General features: G+C 39.0%; 1 protein-coding gene across 4 annotated transcripts in view; it reads right to left on the reverse strand.

Moving 5' to 3' along the window:
• Window positions 1-24,654, reverse strand: part of TMEM241 (transmembrane protein 241) — a 56,660-nt gene that overhangs the window by 22,360 nt on the left and 9,646 nt on the right. For all 4 annotated transcript variants that reach the window (XM_039382134.1, XM_039382132.1, XM_027715862.2 and 1 more), the window contains exons 4-13: window positions 24,400-24,481; window positions 21,240-21,317; window positions 19,799-19,824; window positions 18,029-18,080; window positions 16,872-16,920; window positions 14,829-14,874; window positions 13,796-13,831; window positions 7,552-7,586; window positions 6,254-6,323; window positions 3,456-3,549 (exon numbers count right to left, since the gene is read on the reverse strand). In XM_039382134.1, coding sequence (XP_039238068.1) covers window positions 3,456-3,549; window positions 6,254-6,323; window positions 7,552-7,586; window positions 13,796-13,831; window positions 14,829-14,874; window positions 16,872-16,920; window positions 18,029-18,080; window positions 19,799-19,824; window positions 21,240-21,317; window positions 24,400-24,481 — 568 coding nt within the window. The remainder of the gene's footprint in view (window positions 1-3,455; window positions 3,550-6,253; window positions 6,324-7,551; window positions 7,587-13,795; window positions 13,832-14,828; window positions 14,875-16,871; window positions 16,921-18,028; window positions 18,081-19,798; window positions 19,825-21,239; window positions 21,318-24,399; window positions 24,482-24,654) is intronic.

Consider the following 24,654-nt stretch of genomic DNA (forward strand, 5'->3'; position numbering starts at 1 on the left):
ACAGCATTCTCCTTTCTTGGCTCTTTTGCAAGATAAACATATTCTGGCCTCTAGTGCTGCTCCTTTCCAACTGCTGGTGAAAACTCCAGTCATTCTGAGAGATTAAGAGGATGATCTAGGGCACTACTCAATCCAAGAAAAATGCTCATGTGGGAAGGCAAAGCTGTTGTCGTGACCAGAGGTGGTTTTTTTTTTTCACTGAATACCATTCTGCAAGTCCAGATTCAAATACTTTCTACCTTTATTCTTTACCCACATTAATTTAATTTCTTTTTTTTTTTTGGTCGTTTGTTTTTTTTTTTCACAGGAGCCACACACTTTGATTTAAACAGATTTTTATAGTGCTAGTTAAATACTGCTTTTCTGCACTTGTGATGATTTAAGATGTGATTGACACAACTCTCATACCCGTGCAGTGCAGAGTTGGACTAGTACATAGTTCTAACACTTTCAAACACCTGCAGGAAGCAGCATTAGCGATCATACAGATAGGATTCTTCTTAACTACCCCATATGTAAATTTATAGTTCCTTATAGATAGAAGGTTCCTTGGGAGAATTTTGTAGGAGCTGTGAGATCAGCCCTGACCCTTCAGGCAAGCTCCAGTTCAGCTCTTGCTTTCTGCCTATCTGTGTCTGTCTCTCCAGTGTCTTTTGATCCCTTTCTAAAACTGATGTATAGTGTTTCCGAATTTTTCAAGCGTTCCCTGACTTCTAATCCCAAATCAGCTGCATTTCAGTACTTGGAGCAGCAGTTCCTCCATGCTCCTCATGCATCCCCAGATAGGTACAGCAGAATCTTAAATAAGCCTTATAGCAAGCTTTAAAACAGTAGTCAAAGACATAGGGAAACTGCTATTTTTGATAAAATTATTAGTGCTACAGATAAATCTCATGTCTTCATTACTCATTCCCCTCTTCAAACTCAAGACAAAACATATTTTGAGCACTCAGAAGCTACAACAAAAGGAAAAGGATTAATGTGCTGTTACAAAAAATTTCCTAAACAAGATAATTAAACCATGCATGTTAAAAAGTACACACTTTTAAGGCTGAAAAACAGATTATATCCTCACAGTGACATAGGGGCAAATTTTTAGTTGCTATAAAGGCACATAATTTCATTGACAACAGTGGCTAGAACAAACTTTGTCTAACTTATGTCTAGAGTTAGCCAAACCCCCACAAATCTAGAAACCCTTGAACTTTGGGAAAGCTTTGATCCAGTCCAGACTTTGTGGCTCTGATCCACTTCAGCTGGGAAGGACGCAAATCTGCTTAAAATATATTTCACAACACATTTTTGCCTGCAGTTTTTTCAGATAGGTCATAAATACCACATGTAGAACCATTTACCCTCATTCACACACAACACCCACACCCACTAGCAGAGGCAGCTATTCCCATCTCCAACTCAGAATGTTAAACAAAAAAAAAAAAAAAAAAAAAAAAAAAAAAAAAAAAAAAAAAAAAAAAAAAAAAAAAAAAAAAAAAAAAAAAAAAAAAAGACTCATGAGCAAGTTTTAGATCAGTTGACTTGCTACCAAGAAGAGAGAAGAAAGCTAAGGTACTGAAATCTGCACAGTCAGAATGTTTGGAAGAAATTCAAACTGGTGAGACTTGTACAGTGTGGAACAGCTTGCAAAGCACAAAGCAAGCCATATCACTCCCTTCTTGTTATCCTCAGAAAAACCAGACTCATTTGACTACAGTTTCTAAACAAGCATATTATGCAAGTCTACTTTTTTTTTTTGTAAGGCAACAGCTTCATTTCACTGTAGAAGGAAAGTTGTGATCACAAACCACATAGGAAGGTTGTGGTTTTCAGATGACCTAGCTGAGAGTGATGAAACTAAGTAAAATCTAACCAGGGAAAAGGAGTCTGACAAGCTCTTCTGACTGCATTCATCACCAATAATTTAACAAATCAGTTGTTAATAACTTAAATCAAGCACAGTCAGACCCTAAATCCTCAGATCATAGGATAATTCCAGTAGGAATGGACCTCAGGAGGTCAGACTGGGTTGCTCTGGGCTTTATCCAGCTGGGGCTTGAAAACCTTCAAAGATGGAAACTGCACAGCCTTCCTGGGCAACTTCTGCCCTTGCCTGATTTGTCCTTGGGGTGAAATAATTTTTCCTTATACCCACTCTGAACCTCTATTTTTATCTTACACACAGACCCCTAAGCACCACTGTGAATAGCCTGGATCTGTCTTCTTGATAATTTCTCCATAGCTACTGGGTGGCTGCTATTTGTTAGGTGCTCCCAGAGTTGTCTCTCTTCCAGGATGAACAAGCCTGGTCCAGCAGCAACTCCCCTAAAGGCAAGTGCTCCAGTCCCCTGGCTTTCTTGGCAGCTCTTTGCTAAACTCGCTCCATTTATCAATGTCTCTTCTATATTGAGGTGCCTAAAACAAGGCTCTCTATTCCATATGTGGTCTAACAAGTGCTGAGTAGAGGGGCATGATCACTTCCATGAATTTACTGTCTATGCTATTCTAAGTAGAACCCAGGATCCTTTTGGCCTTCTTAGCTGTCAGGGCACACTGCTGGATCTTGTCCAGCTTGCTGTCTACCAAAATCCCCAGCTCCTTTTCCACAGAGCTGCTTCCCAGCTGTGCAGTCCCAAAGCTGTATTACTGCCAGGCGCTCTTCCTTCCCAAGTGCAGGGCTTCACATCTGTAACTGAGGAATTTTCTAAGATTTCTGTTAGCCCATTCCACTAGCCTGTCCAGATCCCTCTGGATGGCAACCTTGTCCTCCAGCACTATTGACTGGTCCTCCCAATTCAGTGTCCATTGCAAACCTGAGTGCACTCTATCACCTCTGACTCTTCAATAAAGATACTAAACAGGAAGGGTCCCAGGACAGACCACTGCACCACTCCAGTTGTCACAAGCCTCCAGTTACAGTAGGAATCATTAACTTTCACCTTCTGAACCTGATCATCATTTTTTTTACCCATCAGGTTGTCTGTCCATCCAGACTGTAACAATCTAATTTAGATATAAGAATATTGTGGGACATACCGTCAAAAGCCTTGTTAATCTTAAGGCAAATGACACCCACAGCTCTCCCCTGCTCCAAAATCAATGGAAGTTCTGGTACTGAACTTCAGGGAACTAGTTTTAACTTTTGGCTCAGGTAAGGCATGCTGCAAACAACAGCTGGTGCACCCACTTCAGAAGGAGTAATCTTCTCCAAAACACCTTTGGAAAGTATAGATTGCTTTGGAAAGCACTATGCTCAGTTTATACACAGTATTTCATCTCAGCTAATGATCTTGGTGTATTATGCACCTGATACTTGTTGTCTCAACTCTACATGCAGGCTGCACAGACAGGCCCTAGGAGTGTCAAGTAGGAATAGCAAGGGAAACTAGAGAGATGCAGAAATTCCTCAGTTCTCCCGGGGAGAAGCCCAGATTCACTGTGTTCCTGTGAGGGTCTCTTACCTTTGCAAGGAAACTCCAGGTTGCATATTGCCCTGAGGTTGTGCTGCTTTTTAGCTTTGCTGTGTGCAACATCAGAAAGAATCCCAACAGCCCACTGCAAGGGATAGGGAAAGCTTGTTAATAAAGTCTCTTAATTTCAACTAAACAACCTTTTACAGGCACCTTGGTTTTCAGAACTGCAGTGTTAATCCCATTTGGGTAAAGAAAGCTGGTGGACAAGGAGCTTATGTTATGTCCGGTACATCTTGGGTTTTGTTCAGTCAGTGACTAGAATCTGAGTAAAGTAAGTCTGACGCTCTTATGGCTGGTCTCTAATGCACTTGCATAATCAGAAAAGTAGAGATTATTGGAAACATGAGGTGAAATATTAACTTCAGGCATTGAAATGGCCCTGAATAACAGCAATGCTAATTTCGACAGGAACCACACATGTTTGGCAACTCACTTCAACCTCCACAGAGTCCTGAACTGAAAAAATATCCAGTGGAAAGTTTCTGCCTGAAGCTTTCAAGCTGTTTAAATCTCATGGAACCTAAATTCCAATTAGGAAGTCAAATACATCTCTACTGTATAACAAATAGATGACTCAGTAGTGCTGGGAACAGGATGCTCCAAAGTTTTCTGCTGACAATTAGGAGAATTTTGATTCTCAAGTCATATCGCACAGCAATTCCCAATGCTCCTGTAGCCAAGAGTACTCTAAAGGAAACTGTTCCACATTTCACTGGACTTTACAGAACTTATGAGCCTTGGTTCCAGAGTTTGTTTCAGTTCTGACTTATGTACAACCCACTGGATGTGAACCAGCGAAATAGTGCAAACCAGCAAGCAGGGAATAGAAAAAGGACTTCAGAATATGTAAGGCAAAAATTACTGTGAGGTGTAAGAGATTACAAAGTACTGTGGGAAGCTGCATGGGAAAGGAGATAGGATCAATACCACATACAAGTGATGAAGCAAAAAGTGCCTTGGTATTTGCAGAGGGTATGCTGTTCTGGATAGTGATGCAGTGCAGTTGGTCCCCTCTCTACAACAGCAGGAAGGGTGGAAAATGCTGGCTCCCTGGGTCAGAATTTTCCATGCTGGGCTCCTGTATATCAGCCAAGTGCTGTTTCCTGCTCAATACACGTGGTAAAGTTCCATCTCAGCCACATGTCAGTACAGGTACCAAACAGTAAGGTAAGATAACTTCCCAGGAGTAGAAGGAACTAGCGTTTCTTACACTGAGCCATAACATGAGATCCTAAAGGACTACCTGCTACGCCCGAAGACAAGGAAGCAGATGCTGTTTTGATGATAAAAGATAGGCCCAAACTCAGCAACTTGTTGCAGAAGATGAAGTGCTGAGCAGCAGAACATTCCATTTTGAGAAATGAGTTAGTTCAATGATCCAGCATTGCCCAGACTTTTTAGAGTCCAGTAGCTGGCTTAAGTTTGTTTCAGATCTTCTGCTGCAAAGGGTTTTTAGTCAGAGAGATTTGATAACGTTTAGTGTAATTCAGAGATAAACAGTGAAACAGCAAAGCATGGGAATGTTTACCTAAATATTGACGCCACAATTAACATCAATTTATTTCGTTAAATAGATTGAGCATTTTGCACCTCATTGCTAATGCTTCAGACATTCTGCAGAGGCAGTAGATTTAGCTGTATCAGTTGCCCTTATTTTACATTGTATAGGTTTTCCTCCAAATCCTTTATGTCTATAAAGACACTGGATTACAAGATGTAGGAGAGCAAATGAGATGCTTGTTTCTCCATCTAACCATTCCTTTCCCCCTTCCTGCAGTGCACTGTGCTATCTACTATACATCTGCTGAAGGTGGGGCAATGGAAACAGAAGTGGGAGGCTACAAGTGTTAAAATTCTAATGAAGTGAAAGAGAAGAATATCTGGGCTAGACAGATATCCATTAGTGCTTGCAGTTAGACCTTGCCTTCACAAAAAAATACCTAACTACAAGCTACTTGCAGTATGGATAGTCCACCCTTGAAAAAAAAGTCACTTTCATAACAAAAACCTATGTACATTGGAAATTATTTAACAATCATTCTTAATATCCCCTTTTAATGGAAAATCTGGATACTAGTAAGAAAAACCCTAAAAATGAGGAAATATTTTTGCTATCAGTTAGCATGAAAAGATTTTTTTCCCCTCTAAAAAGAAAATACTTTTATTTAGCAAAAGACTGAAGGGAAAAGATGGGAATAAGTTGGTTTTTTTTTGAGATAATTAAGATCTATAGGAAACATATTTATGTTGTCCTGTAAGAATTATGCTATTAGGCAGTGAACTTTTGCTTCTCAAAATAATGGACTGCTTGTTAAAGCCTCTCCTTTTTACCCCAAAAAAGCATTCTGCCAAATAACAAGATGTACAGGCAAATAAATCCATGTACAGCCATATACTGCTGAAGACTAATACTTTGTAATCGCTGCAAACAGCAAGTTTTACTAGGGCTAATCCGACTTCAGAAGCATTTGAGAGATGCTATGTATCAAAGCTTTGCTACATTTGGTAAAAATTATTTTACTGGTGACTGGGAACTCTCCGGATCAGAATGCGCTCACTCAAGGAAACACATAAAATTCCAGCACATTTGAATCTCAGACCCCCAAATGCATATCCACAGATATGCACAGATGTATATTCTCTGCATTTTTACTGGCTTATGCCAGTAGAAACTAGTATAACTAAGGCTTTACATACTCCAAAATTTTTAACTGAGAGTCAAGGCTGGAAGTCAATGTGCTCTCTTATTTTGAAAACATTTACATGTCCTGTTACAGAAACGTTACCTGGCACAGCAGCTGCTATGAAACCTGTAGAAGTACAGGAATGGAAAGTCCAAGGCACTGAAGAGATCACCTGAGGGACAAAGCAATATACTCAGTGGAACACTGTTACAAGCAAGGGAAAAGCAATTACAGGAACATTATTAGTTTAACATTCCTCTGAGCCTTTACAGCTGCTTAACTTTTCATTTATGATGCTTTCCACATTTCTGGTGTGTTTAATGATTTCTTTCTGACCTTGCTTTTAGCCAGTTCCTGCCTTTGGCTGAAAAAGGGAAAAGGGATATGTAAAAGTATTCTCTGTGAGTATACAGAAAATCCTGCTTAAGCAACAGTTGCCAGTGGACAGACATGCATTATATCCACTTCTTTTATTATAGAGTTTGACATAATTCCTACTGAAGTAACAGGAAACACACACATATGGTGGTTGCTTCCGTCTTTGGCATTTGAACTCTCTAACACATAGCATGTTGAGAGGTTTAAGTTCTCCCAGGTCCAAGTAGAGCTCTTGAGTACTTGAATTTCCAGGAACCTGGGCCCTGGTTGCTCTTGGTAGCAACAATTTCTTGGAGTTCTCTAGCCTTTAGGCTCTACAGATTTCCAGGAAGCTCCATCCTTTACTTTTTCAAATTCAGGACTGTTCTGCTTAACATTTATGTCTATCCTGTGTGTGGGGGGGGGGGCTATGCACACAATATGCACCACCAGGCAAAAAGGGGAATTTATGTTTCTTTAAATGCTTCCTTGATTTCTGACTGAACAAATGTCTAGTGAAAGCAACAGGTGATCATCTTTACCCTTCTAACTATAAAAACATCAGTATGGTAGGATTATTAGCCACCATAAAATAACAAAGTTCTCAATTTTTACCATTTGATCTGTTGCTACTTCAAATCCTGTCATGGGCTCAAGCAATGGGATACCTCTTATGAAAGCAACAAAACCAACACTCTGCATAGCACTGAGGGCAATGCAGAGAAGGAAACTCAGTTCTATATGGCCTGCTGGGGAGGCCATGTTGACCCAGGGAATCCTTGTTTTTTACCACGCACCAACTCAAAAACTGTTCTTTGTTGTCTATCCCGCGCTGCTTCTTTGCAAAGGGCAGCTAAGAAAGGTATTAGGAAATATCATGCAAATTACACCAAGTTATATACTATTCTCTGCTCTTCCTACACGATAACATATTATTGGTCATATCCAAGGCTAAAATTCTAGAGGGTATGGTCTCTAGAAACATGCATGGAAAGGAAAGGCAATATGAAAACCTAAAAAAGGAACAACTCAATACACTTTACCTGCTGGATGGGACGCAGAGGCCAACAGCACCACACTAGAAAAATTTTAAAAAATTAATTAATTGGATACTACAGAATATATGACAAGGGCTGAACATTATAAATTGACAGGTTTGTGTTTGTTTTTTTCATGGTGAAACTTATTCCAGTTAAGTAGAATAACTGAGGCATAAGTATCAATTAAAAGAAAAACAAAGTTGATTGGGAAAGAATCTCTGGGGTCACTTAATACAGTTTCTCACCTGAAGCAGAACTATCATGAATATTTGATCAGGCCCTCTGTGGTTTTGTCTCAAAAATCTACCAGCATAGAGATTCCACGTCTCTGGTAACTTGTCCTAGGGCCACTCTACCTACCCTCCTAGCAAAGTTGTTTTTCCTGCTGTCCCATTTTTAAACCATCAAAGCTGCAATGTATGGTGGTTGTTCTGTGTTATGCCAGAACAACTGCACTTAAATAAGTTTAAAAACACATGAAAATAACACTAAATACCAGCCCAAATGATTTTTCAGAAGTAACAGCCCAAATAAGTGATCAAGCAAATCTACTATAACCAGTCCTTTACCTGAAGTATCACTTAAGATTTCTGAGGTCTTACAAAGACTTCATCCTCTGAGTTTGCATAGGCTGTACAGAGCCTTTTTCAGTGCTACTGATTCTTCCTCTAAATTTCTGATTTTTCCCAAATTTTTTCATTCCAAGTTGTTTCCAAGGTTAGAAGGCTATAGAAACATATTGTGGGGCACTCTAAGATGGGAGAAGCATGTATGTCTCCAAAGCAGAGCTACAGTTTCTTCCAATTAACAACATACATCGATGACAAACACTAAGGATAAGTGGGAGAAGGACAAAAGAGCATCTACAGAGTCTTCTTCTTGAAAAAAGCAACAAGCACTGCACTTAGAGAGGTAAAAAGACATTCATCAATGTTATGAATGCTAAAGCATTCCAGGCCAACTCCCTTTTCCAGTGTTAACACAGCCACTATTTCGAAACCTGCTCACTCAGCTCGTCCCAGCTCTCTACATGATCAGGCTACTGCACTTGGTGACCTGCCCTCGGCAAGCTCTGGTGAATTCCAGCATCATTCACAGAGGCACCAGCAGCAAAATGAACTGCCAAGAGCATGGAAATGCCATGGCCAAGGAAGCCCAAGAGGGGGAGCTTGTCACTGAAATCAGCCATGGAACATAATGGGCTGGAGAAGGAAAGGGTTTATGAGGGATAGACAGGCAGGTATTTTAGGCTTCGCATTCTGTATGTCTTTGAAAGGCATCAGCTGCTACAGTACATTCCCACTGTCAACATTTATACATGTTTTTAAATGATGCAGTTGTCACAAAGATAATGAAGAAGGCAAAGCAGATCACAGCAGGTAATTTCCCCCCCACATTCTTCCCCACACACGGGTGCTCTCCCTGCATGGGACGCCAAGAGGAACTCACAATAAACAGGCCCAATTCCTCAGTTTCCTGCTAAAGAGAGAAAAGGAAGCAAAGGTCTATTGCTTTTGACTGAGAAACAGAGAAAACAGGAGACTGGTAGGGGAAAGGAAACTGTATCAACAGTGATGAGAATTACGACTAAACTGTGTTACTCCACTTCCTTTTTGCACTATTAAATTTTAAATAAAAAAACACCGAGATTGGGAAAACTCAGAGAGAAACTTCCTTCTGCAACCAAGAGGAATTGATAATCCTACCAGACATCCCAGGTTTTGAACCAAAGAAAACATATGAGGAAAACAAAACCTTATTTGTGAAGTGTGGGGCAGGCTAAGGCAAATGGGTTAGATGGCATTACAGCTGCACTGTAGCTCTGCTCTGAACAGAGCATCAATAGAAAAGACACAAAGATGTTGAAAAACCAGATGAGGGATTCAAAGGTTTCTAGTAGGACAGTCTGGATACCAGGCTGCAGCAAAACTAAAACCCCAGTGCTGGATTTCTCTGCTCCTCTCTTTTTTCCCTGTACTCAATACTGAGGGCTGGGTCACCTGCAGTTTCCTTTCTGACTAAAAAGAGGTTTTGTCAGCAAGAATATTAATTTCTGCCTGCAAAGCTGCCCTCTTCTTATGCAGAAAATCTACTGCAGCGTTTTTAATTCACAAAACTGATAGATTAGCAGCTCCTCCAGAATCCAGATTTAGTTTAGCTGCATAGAGTAGAGCCTTTACCTCATACCTTTGTCAGTGTCACTCCTTCACCACTTGAAACTCTCAAGTGCCTGTTTTCTCCTCACCAGTAGCTGCTAGGCCATATGGTATGCCTTTGTGAACACAGATCAGACTGGGACAGATATTGGGATGTACTGAAACTTCCTGACAGGTTCTCCACAAGAATTAACATATTTCTACCTGCCTCAGCACAGGAGAAAGTCCAAGATGAGCTGCAACCTGCTTCTAAGACACATTATGTATCCCTCAACATGTGAGGCAGACATTACTACCCTTCCCCTCACACTAACTCTTGCCTTCTAGGGGGGGGAGAAATTCCTTTCTTGATAAAAAGTAGGGGAACAGAAAGGAATAAAGAAAATACAAGATTATTAGAAAAAGTACTAGTAAGTAGAACACCAATGCAGAAGTCAGAGTACAGGAAAATACAATAGTGTAGTAAAAAAAGGAGGTGGGATCAAGAGAATTGGAGAATCAGAGGGAGTATCTTGGAAGCATATTGCCCCCCTTCTCTTCCTCCCTCTCCTTGCCCCAGATGGTTAAACACAAGGGAGAGGGATGAACAGGATGGTGCCTCACTCCTCCCTTCTCTGCATAGCACAGCTCTGCTTTCCCTCTTACACTTGCTCCTGGCTCCCTTTTTAAAAGCCATTGAATAATCGTGCTGTAAGTGATGAAGAGAGAAGAACTTAGTGAGAAGTGAGAAGAGAGAAATATTTTCAACATCAGCAAATATTTCTTCAGACCTGTTTAGTTCTGGAAAGTTCTCATTCATGTACATTTTCTTAGGATGTCTTTCCCTCCCAAACTGTTCCAGATTTTAGAAAAAGAAACAGTGCATGGCATGTAAGGACAGTATATGTTAGGAGACTTTGCTAATTTCAGTTGCACCTCTGGAAACATCCAACAAAGTCAATACAGTTAATGTTTCTTTTTAATCAGAATATATATTTTTTACTCTAACATATTGGTACATTCTAACATTCAGCAATGTGGTGCAAAACTTTCCATCTTCTCTATGCAGGTAGTCTCTACACTGAGAGTACAACTGTGCTTTCATACTGAAACAGAAATGCTTTGAACAGCCTCTTCTGTTACAATCCTATATGTTTTCCTACATATAAGGAAAAATTTTCTTCACTGAAAAGGTTATCAAGCATTAGAACAGGCTGCCTAGGGCAGTGGTTGAGTCACCATCCCCAAGAGTACTTAAAAGACATGTACATGCGGTGTTTAGCGAGTGTAGGACTTGGTAGTGTTGGGTTAATGCACTCGGTGATCTTAAGGATCTTCTCCAACCTAAATGATTCAATGATTCTACATTCTATCTGCCTGTGCCTACACAGCTGCTTTCTTTTACCCGCACAGCCGCACGCCGGCTGTGTGATTTAGGTTAGAAATAAGCAGCTTTAAAGACCCACGGATCATAATGCTTAGAGGAGAAAGTTGCACTAATACCACACTAGCAAGTTCCTTCATAAATCATAGAATCATACAATCATGCTTGTATAGGCAAGATCTCCAGTACACATTACAGTATCCTATTCTGGAGGTGGAACTGGGATTCTGTCATGGCCAAAACAGTCCTCAAGAAGCCTTGAGTACAGGAAGCAGCACATACGCTAATACCTGCTAAATCACAGAATTTAGCACTGGGCACCCTCTCACAGAGATAAACCCAGGTTTACAGTAATTCTGACCCAGAGCTGCCTTTGAGGAGTTAGAGTTCATTCGGAGAATATTTTTCTGCTCAGTGAGATTTAAAAATACTTTTGACTGTTTTCTACAGAAATTAAGCTTGTGCAGTAAAGCTGTGTGTACACAGCTCTACATAGCTCTCAAACACTCTGAACAGCTTCTTCGAAGGTCTCACAAAGAAACAAACCCTGCCAGTGCCTTCTGCAGCAGAAGGATTTAAGTCCCATTAAATACTGGAGGTGGCATGCCATGGAGGTTGCAAACGTGGAAAGAGCTTCCACCAAATTTCACACCCTTTCAAACATCGTCAGCTATTATGACAAAACAAAACTCTAAAAGAAATCAGACGTCACTTATCCCATTTCTATGGTACTGCTTGTTTTCCCCAGTCCAAATGTTATGGACTGTGAGCTTTTGTAATACAAAGAAATACAAACGTATATAGATATCTATAGACCCAAGCCAAACAAAGAAGCATCCAGCCTGCTACCTCCTCTCAGTCACCTGTTTTCCAGCAATTGCTTTGCACCATCATCTTATAAGCTATGCTGACCTTTAAGCCTCTTATTGGTGAAAATCTTTGGAAGATTTGATAACAAATTTTTGTTTTTTAAGCAGATGCTGAAAATAGCCATCTTCCAATTTGCACAAATCCATTGTTGGATTATTTGTTTGTATGGGTTTTTTGTAAAAAGAAAAGTTTTAAAATACATACCATTGCACCTCACAGCTCCTTAGCAAGAAGTTTCTCCCTTTCAAAAGCTTCCAAATAAACAATCATACTTTCCATGTAATGTGGAACTCCTGCTCTCTGCTGGACACAAGTTCACAGACTCCAAAGGACCATGATCGCTGATTAACAGAGAAGACACCCAGCCCTGACTTTTCAAACAAAGCTGCAAATTTAAGACCTTCAGCCAAAATCTGAATTTAAAGGTTCAGGCCTATGTGCAATTTTCAACTAAAATGACAACTGAAAGCCATATTCAGGCAACTGCCAAATGAAAAATCAATTGATTTTACTGCTTGTTTAATTATTTTCCCTTCAACACAGAAAACCAGCTACAGCTCATTCAAGACTTCATGGGTTATTTCTGCATGTGGCAGCTATTTGCAAATTCCATAACTAATTCTTCCAAAGTTTCAATAAACACATCTACCTCCTTTGCATAAAACTGATTTGCTTTGCATTTCATAGTGCATTGCATAGACGGAAAACAACTGACTTAAACAAGAGACCACTTCAAGCAAACTGATATTTAGATATTATCCACGAATGGGACCCTGGTGAATAGACACTGGAATCATATAGAGGCAAAATCACAGGCCTGCATTACTTATGTATCGAAATAGGAGATTTGACTGAACTAAGATAGAAAGAGAGGCACTGTTATCATATGGATGATGTTACAAGATAAATGGGAACTGAAGTGAAGCAATGTTCCTACACTGGTGTCTCTGATGTGTTCCTATCAATGATCTTTCATGTGGTCATACATCTAATCAAACAGAGAAGTACAACTTTACTTTTGTTATGCTTATTCCTAACTTCTGCTCCCTCTTTCATTCCTTTTGACTACCCTTTCTTTGAATTTATTATTCATATTTCATAGTGTCCCCATATGACTCTAGCTACCATCCTAAGAAGACGTCAACATATACAACATATGGATGGAGGAGAATGGGCATCCAACATATGGATGAAGGAGAATCTAATCAAGTTTCTATATGCTCTACTTCAAACAAAGCCTCACCAAAACCCAACAGAAGCCAAGTACACTGAATGTTCTGACTTGTGTGGCTCTTTGAGGAAAGGATTGAATTTAAAAAAGCAGGGGAATATGGTCGGTGACTCAGGCTCTTTTACTAGCTAAAAAATAACAAGCCACTTTTATATCTCCAAATCAGAAAAACAACTGAAAGTCTGAATTACTCAATCCCACTAACAGCACTCTGAACAATCAGTTACTGCTCATGTTCTTTGCACACAGTACTTTTGTAATCACTACCTCCCCTTCTGGCAATTTTGTACAAGTTTTATTTTCTGAAGTGGGGTATTGCCAGGGAGTTACTCTGTAAATATTATTTCTGGAAATGATAGATCACTTGTGCACATGGTGATTTAAAAATTCATAATTAACACCTCGTTACCTTCTCAGGTGTATATTGGCATATCCATCCATAACCAGAGCCAAAAAAATTCATCTGCTAAGCCATTCAGTTTAGCACTGTTCTTTCAGTGAATGTCCTTCTAAATTAATACATTTAAGTAGTGGTAGCTATGAGTTTCCTCAACAAGCCACGGTTGAAAATGAAAACATATACCACATAAAACCAGCTATGGTGTATCAAAGACTTATTCATTTTACCTGAATACATAGTTGATGTACTGTTGGTCCAGATCACTGGGAGAGGAGGGAAAGAAAAAAAGGTGCTCGTTTAGCAAAGCAGTTCATTTGGTATAAGAGATCAGTATATTAAGCAGTATTATAACACTATAATACTCCATTATATTAATTTATATAATATAGTTAGGTAATAGTAACATTATATTATATATATAATGAATATAATATAGTAATAACTTTATCGATATTAATAAATTAGCTAAATTCTCAATTAATCAGCATATTAATTTACACATAATTCACATATTATTTCTGTTGTTACTATGTCAGTGGAAGTCTCATTTAAAGTGAAGTAAAATGAGACTCACTAAAATTTAGAACCTTTAACCAGAGATGGAAAATGGTTTTGAAATAAATGAGGTTATCCATATTCTACAGATGCACATATTATGAACATATACATAACATGCAGTGGCAACAGATCCATCTCCATCTATACAGACGACAGCAGATTACAGACACTGTGAACATGTAGTGCCATCTGATTCTAAGACTACTATTGCATGGTCGGAGTTCTAACAAGCAAACGGGATTAGTGAAAGGTTTCAAGGTGCTTAAGGCACTTGGCCATTTCAGTCCTGTGGTAAGTCAGCAACTGCTGAACACTTCTGAGACTGTCACAAAGGGAAGTACTGACAGATTCAAACCATGCAGCTTTCCACATGAAGACAAATTAACATTGCCTCTTAACACCTGTGCCAGTAATTAGGGGTTCTTTTTCCAGGACTGAGTCATCACCCTTGGATAACACAACGTTTAAAACTAATTCAGTGTCCCAGTTAGCAGTACAACTATCAATAACCACATGCTATTGTTACCAACAATAAATAAGGCTCCTCTTGCAAGGGAAGTCATTAATGATTAACCAAGAGTGGCCCAGCTTATGCTGATAATGCAGAGATCCCTACAGTTTACCTGACTGCTACACAGATGTGTTTCTAAGCCCCTTTGATAGCAATCTCTTTCTTTGTAAAAGAATATGAAAACACACTACCTTAAGGAGCCAGGTTTCCACAACTTGTGAAATACTTTGTAAGCCCCTGTAATTGAAATGACATGTGTAATTGCCATAACATGCAATCATTCTGACAAACAACAGCTTGTTTGGCCGTGGTACTGGCAGACGTGAACCCCTCTGAATTACAGTTTAGCAACACAGCACAAAGGATTCCTAAACCATGAGTAAAATGAACCTATCGCTTCAAATTAATAGTTTTCAAAGTGTTATCATCTCAGAGTACAGTCATGCTTTGTGGTTCTGCTAGTTCTTCTGAGGAAGAGACAACTTCTAGCTCACAGCAGCTACAAAGGAGAGTGTGTGTGTACGTGCTTTTGTGCGTAAATACATACAGAAAAGTGTCACAGAATGGGTTCTTCAGCCCACTTGATTTTGGGGATAAGTTCTGTGACATATTAATCTGTGTGGACCCCTATGTAGAGCTGTTGGCTCTGACCTATCTTCACTATTTAAAGTTCTCTCAGGTTCTTTACATTTTTGACCCACCCACCTCTTGGTTAGCTCACATTTCTATTCTGGGTAAAGCTTTAAGCACTCATGGAAGAAACAATACAGCTTCAGGCTCTATTTTTTCAGACTCTTTCTTCAAGGCCTTGGGGTATTTTTTTTTTAAATTCACAGAGAGAACCAGAACATGAAAATTAAGTCCAGTAGAACACTGAAATAGATGTAACCCAATTCTGCCTCTGCTAGACAAGGCAAAGGGTAGAACCCATGTCCTTTCTCTAATGCCCTGTCTCGATATACTTAATGCAGGAAGTTGGTTCATCTGTTTGCCCTTTCTTATAGCATCTTTATTTCAGTTGATAGGAAATCTAATTACACAAAAACCAACAGTCAAATCAACAACTCTCAAAACCAAAAGAAATGGAAAGAAGCTATATTTTGAGCATAAACATTTTGTTGGCGCTTCCTACATGTTTCAAACACTCAGAAGAACCCTTCTGAAGATTCTCTAAGCAGTTTTCCACCTCCATGACCAAGCACTGCTTTACAAGTGAAACCACTTGGCTTTGAGAAAGCAGTAACATCACTCATTACATCAAATAAGTATTTGATGTGAAAAAATCCATAGCTTCTACTTTTTTCTAAATGAGCAAATGTTTATATATATATAATATTTCCTAGAGGAAAAAAACTCCTATTTCATATTTGTATATTAACAACATTTTAGAATGGGATCTGTAGACCTCCTCTAGACACAAATACATATAAACACATTACCTCTGCCCTGAAAATTTTACAATTTGAATAGAAGAAATAAAGAAGGAATCATCCTTAATCTGCAGATAAGACTTAACATATGAATGAGTCACTCAGTCTATAGGACAGGTAAGAATCAAATACAAGTTACTGATTATCCACCCAAATGCTCCAAAGGACACAAATCTCCTAGTTAAAGATTACTACTCTTGTTTTCTTCAGATTTTCTGGGTCTGACTGTTTCTAGCTTTTCAGGGAAGAGTTATGATTTATCTGAATCAATGTTTAGTCTGAAAAAAAGACAAAAGAAAACCTGATGGGTTATGCGACTCACTGTTAAAATTCTTAAAAAATGCGTATGATTGCCTAAAAAACCCCAGCATTTCAACATCCTTCCTCTGGGACCATATTCCATGATATTTTAGAGTATTTTTGTCAGTTTTTAAATAAAATCTGTGTGTGCAATAAAGGTCTAACTACAAGTTACTGTTTGCCTTTTTCATGTTTATTCTCCTCTTAGAAAGAAGTGTCTCTCAGTAGGTAACCATTAAAAAACAACCAGAAGAGCTTAGTGCTGATTAAAATTGTATGTGCATCTTCTCATCCACTGTTAACAGACTGCAATACCTAGTTTATTCTGATGTTGTTTTCAGCATAAAAGCTATAATAGGAACGTTTTTTCTTATGTTTACTGATCTTCATTCTTTCCAAGTGTTTCTTATGTAAAGAATCTCAAATATCGGTAATTTCATAATAAAGCTCATTTCTCCAAAATATTTACTCTTCCTAAGTCTTTTCTTAAAGAAAATTACTTACCAACACAGACCAAGTGAATTAGAGCCCATAAATAACCACTTGGATCAAACTGCAATAAAGAACATCTACATAAATAAAAACATGTTCATGTAAACATACATATTGTGATTTCCCTGCAGTTAACTTCCCAAAGCAAGTACAGCGAGTGGGAGCAATGCTAAAAGGAAAGAGAAGATGACTAAAGAAGACTGGGAAGACTGAAGTTCTTCCTGTCCCCCTTAGAGACCTGGCATATGCCAGTTACCCAGGTTCTCAGCTTGTCTTGACAGGGATGGTTCTATTTCCTTCAGTTATGTACAACATTTTAAACAATCCAATCATATGGACCTCAGTCTGTTTAGTCCTGTATTGGCAATCAGGGAGGAGCAAAAGGATCAGAGGACCATCACTAAGGTGTTTGTCATGTCTCCTTTCTCCTCTCAGCCTCTGCAGCAGCTAAGGCTCCAACTAATCAGAGTATCCAAAAGAGTGCTTCAGACATCTGCCCTTGAGCAAAGCAGGCCCTCTTCACAATCAATGGGTAAAACCAAATATTTTGAGATGTCTGCTTTCAAGGGAGATGTATCATATATCAGAAGTTCCTGCTCTGCTCCATGGACTATGCAGAGCTAGTGCAAGTGCAATGCTTCCGATGGCCACATTTGATCAGATGAATCCAGACAAGTTCCAGATTCATCCAACTTCAGATATTAACTGAAGTGTCTAAAGCAAGGAAGCAGCCTTCATAGGTCTCCAAATGAGAATCTCCAATGAAGAAACCTTTGTTGGATGGAGCACTCTCTGGAGGTACCTCCTTTCTTTCTCCAGTAGCTACAGAAAGTGTGTAGAATGAATACAAAACTAGTTTAGGAACCTTCTGAAAGTACATGCAATTAACTCAAACCTAAGTGATTTGCTGTAAGCCCTGTAAGAAGTAAAATCATGGTTTCCCCAGCCACTATCTTCACCAAAGAGCTGCATGTCCAGACTGCTCAGAGGTTTTACCATGATGCAAACACCGTAAAACCAGCACGACTACAACACAGCAACAGGAAACATTTACAGTTCCTTCACAGGAATCCTACCCTAGCTTACAAGTAAAAGCTGCATCCCTCGTATCCTAACACAATGTCACACATCAGGGTCTAACTAGAGCTGCTTTACTAAGCAGAACTCACCTGTGTGTCACACAAAGGAAGGCACACTGCTGCTGCCAGGAGGAACAGCACACTGTGGAGAAGAGAAAAAAAAACAACCACAAGATCAAAAGCTTGCAACTTGGATTTGTACTCTCAGCAAAGTAGAGGCAAATCCACTTAATTTTACACTGACACTTCAGTTTTTTATTCTATATTTAAAAAGCAATTTCCGCCACCACAATTAAGTTTTACTTCATGCATTCTTTGTAACTCATACACAGCAAAGTTGTACGGAACAGAAGCAGCAAAAAGCATCTCAGAAGTGATGAAATCAATTTTTTTTGGTAGAGAATATTATTCTTCACTTGCCATCTGGCTTCCCTAGGTTTCTTCAGAAAGACAAAATCAACCAATTTCTGTCTGAATGGCTACCAAAAACTTATTTTATTAAGGTGAACTGCCTGTTACAATAATTCCAGCAGAAGTGACTCCCTTAAAAGTAATGGTGTTACTCCAGAACACAGAGCAAAGTGAAAATGAGAGGTATTACACTAGAAATGGTTTAAGGACAATGTAAGTCCTCTCCTAATCCACTGACTTAAGTTAAATAAATTCTCAACCTGTGGCTGAGTCAGTATTTCTTCATGCTACACTGAATACAATGATGTCGAATTTCTGTGGACTGTCACTATTAATAATAACATAGACTTGGGTTGGGAGCTTATTTTCCTGCTCTCTAGGGGCATAGGAAAAGACAGAATAAAGATTATAAAAAACTCCAGTATCCTTGACAATAATCCAGTGGTGTAGACAAGGCCAGAGTAAGTTAGATAATGGAAATAACAGGAAGAAATTAGGAAGATAATGCCTCTAAGTATACTAAATAGTAACCCAACATTATCCATTCTTAAGTACAGCTAAAAGATTACAGGATGTGGAGAATAACAAGTGTGCTTTCTTCAAGGGATGTGGGGGCATAGAATGAAACGTTTAATACATGGCTGGTTGACTTTTGTTTGTCCTTTTCTATCTCCTTTTTGAAGCCTAAACAACCCGGGCCATCAAGGGTTGGTAGGTTGTGTAGCTTATTATCACTGAATCACAAAATCATTGAGGTTGGAAGAGATCTTTAAGATCATCTGTCCCCCAGTACCCAGTACCACCATAATCACCCCTAAACCATCTCCTCAAGTGTCACATCCAGATGCCTCTTGAACATTTCCAGAGACGGTGACTCCATCACCTCCCTAGGCAACTTATTCCAATGCCTAACCACTCTTTCGGTGAAAATTTTTTACTGATATCTAATCTGAACTTTCCCTGGTGCAACTTAAGGCTATTTCCTCTCATCCTGTCACTTCAGACATGGCAGAAGAGACATACTCCCACCTTGAAATGAATTATTCTAGCAGAAATAGATATTATTTACCTTTTATTTCTCACAAAAGGTATTTTTAGCTATTTTCTAACACATTAATCATCTTTCTGATACTGTTTATGATCACCCACTGGAACTTCAAACCTGGTTTCCATCTCCTTTCCAAAAACGTTATGAGCACTGCTTTTTCATTCAGGAAGACTGGTCTTCTGTCGTTTTTTATTTTTGTAAGAAGAAAAAACATATCGATTCAAGTAATGGTTAAAAAAAGTTTAAAAATATTTAATTACTCCTATGTTGCAACTTAGGCTCACCGCCCACAGGAATGTGCCTGACATTCTTCATTGTTCTGGTGCCATTATCTGAAGCAAATAGAGAAGCTGGAGCCAAAACAAGTCTGAATCTGAATGTGAGTAGTTTTAAAAGCTTACCTACAGACTTTCAGATGAGAGGTCTGCTGTAAAAAAGAAAGCATGATTAAAAGATTAAAATTTAACAATAAAAATGGTGAAATAGTCCTTTCTCCTTCCAAAAACTGGAAAATGATGATAGCTGATCTTATTGCACCAAACACATTAAAATTTCAATTAGCAGCATTCAACAGCCCATTACATTCAAGCATGGCTGAGCAAATTTAAATTGGAAAAGAAGAATCAGGATTATGGATTAGCCTACTTCAACTTGATTTATATTTTCAGATTACTTACCAGCAGGAAAATCTAAAACCAGCATGAACTTCATACCTCGTCCTCAAACTTAACTTGAATTATACCAAAACTGTGTCATGTATGTACTCAAATACTGAGTTTTCTTAATTAGGTACTAATTAGGTACCTAATAAAAGATATCAGTCAAATCAGTCTTGATCTAAACTCATGAAAGTTTCCCAATTCTTTGGTACAAAATTATTCCTGAGAAGCTTCTCAGCAAGGCCTGTCTTTGCATTATCCTTGTCTGCAGTGCTTTTGTTTTTAAAGAGAGGAATCATAAGCATGTGACATAGAAGGAAAATATGAAACACCTTGACAGGGACACTAATCAGAGGACAATGTCACAGGGACATAGTATGGTACACACTCTTATGTCCCTTAGGCATAACCTTAGTGACCTCTTCTGTTTGTCACAAGTAGTAAACATGGGTCATTTATTTGTCTTCTATACAGACAACAGATATAATGAATGGAAGATCCCTTTTACAGCAAGACAGAGGTCACTGTAAAAATGACTTTGTGATGAATGATTTCCCCGTGTTAGCTCATACAGCAGCTCTTTAGTCAATTAGAAAAACATTTCAAGAAAAGCCTAAAAAGAAGGCTTCCTATTACAGTTTGTGAGAAACAAACTCAGCTCTTACTAAAGGGTGCAGGAATTATTTACCTGACTTTGACAGGTCTTAGGGCAGACTCTCAAGAATTCAAAACAAATTTAAAAATGCACTGTTCCTCCTGCATTTCATATGGAGATATGATCTATCTATAATCATACAACACACTGGATATATTATACTGGTTAGATATAAGGACCCAGTCCTTCTCCCTCTCAGCTCAAACAATGAGATTTTTATGTGGGGACATTAAAATTATGACAGAGAGGGAATATTAGTTTTCAAAAGGAAAAAACAAGCAGGATCAAACCGGTCTTAAAAATGCAGATCAAACTGGTGATACACATATGCCCTGTTTCATATCTCGTATCAGTATACCTGTCAACAGCAAAACTCTCTCTGGGTATCACTAATGACCAGCTATCACAGAGAGACTAGAATAGCACACTGTAGTAATGCTGCTTGTATTAAAAGAAATTAAGTATCTTGTTATAGGGCAGTTATATCACAGTAGTTACCTTGAATGTATCAATAAACAGATCAATTACCTCTTTCTGCACAAACTTCTGGAACCCACAGGTTATAACTTCTGCTGCGTTGTGCACAGTGAGGAACACTGGGATTGGCTGCCGTTGGGAGAGAACAAAAATGCCCAAATCAACCCAGAACAGTCACGCACATAGCAAGGGGCACTCCTCCTAGAGACAGCTGTCCCACATGTTTGTGGTTTGGGTTTTTTGTTTTTTAAACTGTAAACCCGTGCCATATCTCCTAAAAGGGACTTAGACACACTCCAATCATTACCACATGGCACAGGTTTCTTTAAATGCAGGCCCTGCTGTAGCACTGCTTGCTGCTTCTCCCACTTCTGAGTGCTCAGTCAGTTTGTTTGTACACAGCTACCTCAGTAAGATTTGTTCCAGGTTTCTGCCTCTAGTTTTCCTTCTCTGATCCAACATCTGCACCCTCCACAGTAAACAGTTCTCATTAGTTTTCCCATCTCTGTCGACTGGTACTAAGAATACAGTGTGACTCCTAGCAACAGAATTGTGGGCAAGATGACTTTAGGTGATTGCTTTCAGTTACTGCTAGGAAGAGATGCCCAAAATTAGGGTAGAAATGCAATAGTTCATACACAAGTGATGTTGAAATTGTACTCATTGAGGCATCTGGACACCATCCCAACATGAAATCATTAAGAAACAAAACCCAGTGATAACAATAATGAATCAAACACTCATTGCCGGAGGCAAACCCAACCAGAATTAGTGGTTCATAATACTTCCTCCAAATCAGATCCATGGTCTCTCAGACAGTTGAAACAGAAGCAATTCTCTGCTCTGATTAAGATAATGTAAAGACTAAGTCAGTTTAGGAAGCAGTATTTCCCCACTTGTGTATAGTATTTAAATCACATAAGTAGAGAATGAGGTAATTTCTCAGTGATGTCCATGTTTTTAAGTATCAGGTGATATAAGCAGCAAACATCTCTTAAATCGGACTTCGCGTTCAGAAATCTGTATTTTCTGTAATTTTCTTTTCTTTACCATGAAGCCAGATAAGTATCGCTAATTAAACATTTTAAGTCATAATGACAGCTGAGGTGGATCCATAAACACAGGAGTTACACCAAGGTAACTTCTAACATCTTTAAACTAAAAAGGAACAAAAAATCACACAAACAAAACAGCTTCACCAGTTCTGAAAGCCAGTTCTCAACTGAGAATATAAAACCAGAAGTATACAACATGAGCAACCTGAGCCTGACATAGTAATATGAAATACAAGAAATAGCCATAAACAAGGAAAGTTGACAGCAGAATTTACATTCTTCCTTTTGTGAAGCCAATTTGTTGGGTTTTTCTTTCCTCCTCTCTGCTTTTGGCTCTTCCAAATGTGTTTTGGAGCCAACAATGGCTCCAGTTTGCCTAGCCCAGTTAACCTTCTCCATATGTCTATTGCCTTTGATGTGACTATTTCTTGAATTTGTGAGTGGGTTATGAAAAGAAAGGTTTACTGGTTGGGCAGGCAGGGTGAATTGACTCTGTACAAACCTCCCCTCACAGCTCTGCATACTTTTGTTAATGCATCACAGTCCAGAGCTAAGCAGTCCTCCTCCACTTCCACCCCTGAACCCTTGGGCAGGGGAGACTGCCAGCACCTCTCGGGAAAGGCACAAACAGAGATAAAATTGTAGCCCTGCCAGTATACAGGAGTGTTTCAAAGCGGGTCTCCTTGGATTTGATCAAAAAAGTGTACATAAATTCTGCTTTAGGAATAAACTTGCTTAATTCGAATATGCTCCCAGTCCCAGTATAAGGCAGTACATAATAACTACGACCTAAGACTACTTGTCCTTTTGTCTTTCCTCCTAAAACGGCCACAGACTTAGGCCTCTAAATCCCCATTCATGTACAACAAAAAGCCATTCAGAAATCGGAGATTCTCCTTAAGAAAGGTTTGGGATATAAATCAAAACCATTCATAGCCCCTCTGCCACTCCAGTGCAGCTCACTCATGAATGACCAGAGCAGGAACAGGAGGGAAACACAGTAAGTGACTGCATGACTAGGAAGTAAGAAGAAATAGCAGAGAGGATGTGATTCATAACTCCTTCACCACCCAGGTGAGCAAGCAGAAAAGATGCTGCTGCCAAGGCTTTTTGCTGTTTCCAGGCAAGGCTCTTCTCATGGATCTTTGCTCGCTTTACACCAGAGAAGGCCAATGGAACTTCCTTTGACAAGGAACCAAGAGGAAGTAAATGCAATCACCCTGAGACAGAACTAAAGTGGAAGCAGGGGCTTCTGAGCACAGGCCTGTTTTCACAAGATTATTTGGTTCCAAGATGAGGCCTCCAACCTTGTTTATGAGGACAGAGACCTCCTGTCCTTTTCTGCTCTGCCTCTCTACTGAGATGTTCAAGGGATCACTACAATCAGAATCCTGTAAAAAATTCCCTTTTGATCTTCTTTGGGGTTTAGGAGCTGACAGGAGCAAGCTGGCTCTAGAGTTACAGTAAGATGCACTGACAGAATGCAGAAGGGAACTAGTGCAGAATTTGGGCTTGCAGACTGCATAACAGCAGTAAAACATTATTATTTTTAAAAAATTCGTGTCACTAATTTATTTTATTTTTTTAAGAAAGACTATATAATTTAAGTATAAAGCATTCAAGTTTAATGAAAGCAGATTTGACATCTTGTAAACATTTGATAGGTTACTGTGATGCAAATGGACCATAAAACTGATTAATCTAACCATTCCCATAATCTCTTTCCAACTTTCAATTTATTTTTTCAAATCTGGTAAAGAATCAAAAGGCTCTCACTGAAATGGTCTTCATCACTTTCCTGGACGGATTTCCCATAGATCCCACAGTCTCATTCCCCCTTTTGCAAAGTTGCAGCTAATAAGTTCTTCAGCTTCTTCCCTACTTGCAAAATTCAGACCACTGAGGATCTGTTCTGAAAAACATTGAGTATTCTGGAAAGATGCTGAGTCCTTTGGACTGTCACAGAGATGCTTTTTGATACTTCATAGGACTGAACCACTGCTTTAGCACCATTAACAATTGATGTATTATTTAAACCCCTCCTCCCTCCTTTCCCCTCAACCCAGGAACAGCATTAAACACCATTATGAAGGGAATGTTCTCTGTTTACAAAGTAGAGATAATAAAGAATTGACTTCTACTTGTGCATTTCTTACCAATCTAGACAGTGATCTAGAGCCAGCATAAATGATGCCCACAAAAAGTACTGAAGCAGGAAGCCATGACAAGATTTCAGACCTGTGAAAACAATTAAAATCTCATTATTTCACCACATTATGTTTACATACAGTCAGGAATAGTTGCTTGCAAGGAATATAATATGTATATATGTACATAAATTTCAAATGTGTGCATATTAAAGTCATTGTCCAATTGTTCAGTATTCCTCCAATTTACTACAAGTCCAAGTC

The sequence above is a fragment of the Pipra filicauda genome, unplaced genomic scaffold (assembly GCF_003945595.2).
Source record: "Pipra filicauda isolate LSUMZ 115617 unplaced genomic scaffold, ASM394559v2 scaffold259_size1095435_pilon, whole genome shotgun sequence".
NCBI lineage: Eukaryota > Metazoa > Chordata > Aves > Passeriformes > Pipridae > Pipra > Pipra filicauda.